This window comes from Myotis lucifugus, unplaced genomic scaffold (assembly GCF_000147115.1).
Source record: "Myotis lucifugus unplaced genomic scaffold, Myoluc2.0 scaffold_176, whole genome shotgun sequence".
NCBI classification, from domain to species: Eukaryota; Metazoa; Chordata; class Mammalia; order Chiroptera; family Vespertilionidae; genus Myotis; species Myotis lucifugus.
The window spans coordinates 2,808,847-2,810,839 of NW_005871224.1; the positions used below are offsets into that span (position 1 = coordinate 2,808,847).

General features: G+C 48.0%; 1 protein-coding gene across 7 annotated transcripts in view; it reads left to right on the top strand.

The window, feature by feature from the left end:
- The window catches only part of SNX29 (sorting nexin 29), a 391,693-nt gene that overhangs the window by 356,520 nt on the left and 33,180 nt on the right, over nucleotides 1-1,993 (top strand). For all 7 annotated transcript variants that reach the window (XM_023760220.1, XM_023760222.1, XM_014462290.2 and 4 more), the window contains one exon: nucleotides 1-141. In XM_023760220.1, the coding sequence (XP_023615988.1) occupies nucleotides 1-141 (141 nt within the window). The remainder of the gene's footprint in view (nucleotides 142-1,993) is intronic.

Sequence of the window (1,993 nt, forward strand, 5' to 3'; positions counted from 1 at the left end):
GTCTACATCCGGATAAAAGATGATGAGTGGAATGTCTATCGGCGGTACACGGAGTTCAGGAGTCTGCACCACAAGTTACAGAACAAATACCCGCAAGTGAGAGCCTACAACTTCCCACCCAAAAAGGCCATTGGAAACAAGGTACCGTCCTGTGGGGAGCCAGACAGCTTCGCACCAGTGCCCACATTGAGGCAGACTTTCTTTTCCTTCAGTTTATGATTTAAACACACATGTGATGCAGGGGTTCTGGGGCCTGGGGACCCAAAGGTGTGCAACCCACTGTGGGCTCTTGGCTTCATGCAGGAAGGACTTCAAATGGGAGCCAGCAGAGAGGGAAAGTGGGTGTTAGTGAAGCAGTGACACAGAGTGGCTGCTCCACAGGCGGAGCAGCCCCCCTAGTGGGATTTACTTCTATTACTGGGGCTCATTGAATGGAGGGGTAGGGCATTCAGTAAAGGGGAGGGATATTCAGGATTTTTCTGGAAAAGGGGTGGAGATTTCTCAGAAGAGCCTATCAGCCATTTTGGGTCTTCATATGGGCTTTCCCTTCTGATCATGGTGCCCAGGGTGTGTCGTTTAGGACGCTAACACATTACAATGAGTGTATATGAGGCTCGGGGTGACCTCAAGGTGAAATTAGTCTCCATGTTGGATCGAGTTGGTCTTCTGCTGGTTTTAAGCCATAAACCCTTTGGGGATTAGGCTTACTGTCTGCTTGATAATCCCTGGAAGCCTTATTGGTTATGCTGTTTCACCACATACCCTATCTCACATGCTCCTATAAACACACAACTCCAAAGCTGGCTAGTAGAAGAAGAAGAAGAAAATAGTCACCCATAACTTCACCACCTAAAGACAATCACATCATGTTTTGTTTGTATATATCCTCTTATATCTCTAGGGACGGGGTTGGCAAACTTGTTCTCTAAAGGACTAGAGAGTAAATATTTCTGGCTTTGCAAACCACACCCTTTCAGCTGAAAATACTCAACTCTGCCCTTGTAGTGTGAAAGCAGCCACAGTGTGGACACAACTGGGTGTGTCTGTGTGCCAACAAAACTTTATTTATAAGAATAGGTGACAGCTGGATTTGGCCTGTGGGCCATAGTTTGTCTACCCCTATTCTGGACTAAGAAAATGTTTCCCAGTTCTTGCCCATGGTAGTTATGATATGTATTTGGACTTAGGAATGTGGTGGTACTTCCCAAGCAGAACCTTCTCAAAAGAGCTTCTTTTATTATAGGGCCACTGCCCTCATGAGGCTTAACAATTTGTAAGGACATAATTTGTTTCTCCCCCAGGTACCCTGGAGAAGGGAGGTGCTAGTCCTCTTTAGGTTTGCTGTTCGGTTAGTTGTCATTCACTCAGTGAGTGTTTATTGAGCACCAATCACGTGTCCCAGTGCAGGAGGCTAGAGCCCAGCACTTGAGAGGACAGGCCCGGGCTTAGCGTGAGGCCCTGCTGAATGTCTGTTCTGGTCCGTTGCCATCCCTCATGTTTGCTTAGAGTGGCAGTTCCCCATCTTGGCTGCACTTTGGATCACTCGGGGAGTTTTAAAAACTACTGAGACTTGCCCTGACTGGGTTGCTCAGTTGGGTGGAGCATGGGGTGAGGAGGTGGGTTCGATTCCTGGTCGGGATGTTTGGGAAGGTCGCCAATCGATGTTTCTCTCTCTCCTTTCCTCTCTCTAAAAATCAATTTTAAAAAAAGATTTTTTTAAAGTACTGAGATTCGCTCACCCCCCAGCCCCATTCTGATTTAATTCATCTGGAGGGAGGCCTGGGTCCTGAGGGGCTTAAAAGCGCTCTCTGTAATTCCAACATGCAGCCAGGCCTGGGAGTCAAGTAGGCGATGGAGATGCTTCCGCAATCGCAGTGTATTCACTAGCTTGTCAGGATAGTGCACTCAGACGAGGTAAGGTCACGACCCTTTTCAGGACTGGTGAGAAACTGGGCCCTGTGTAAGAGGGGTTCCTCCACCACCGTGGTTCTTA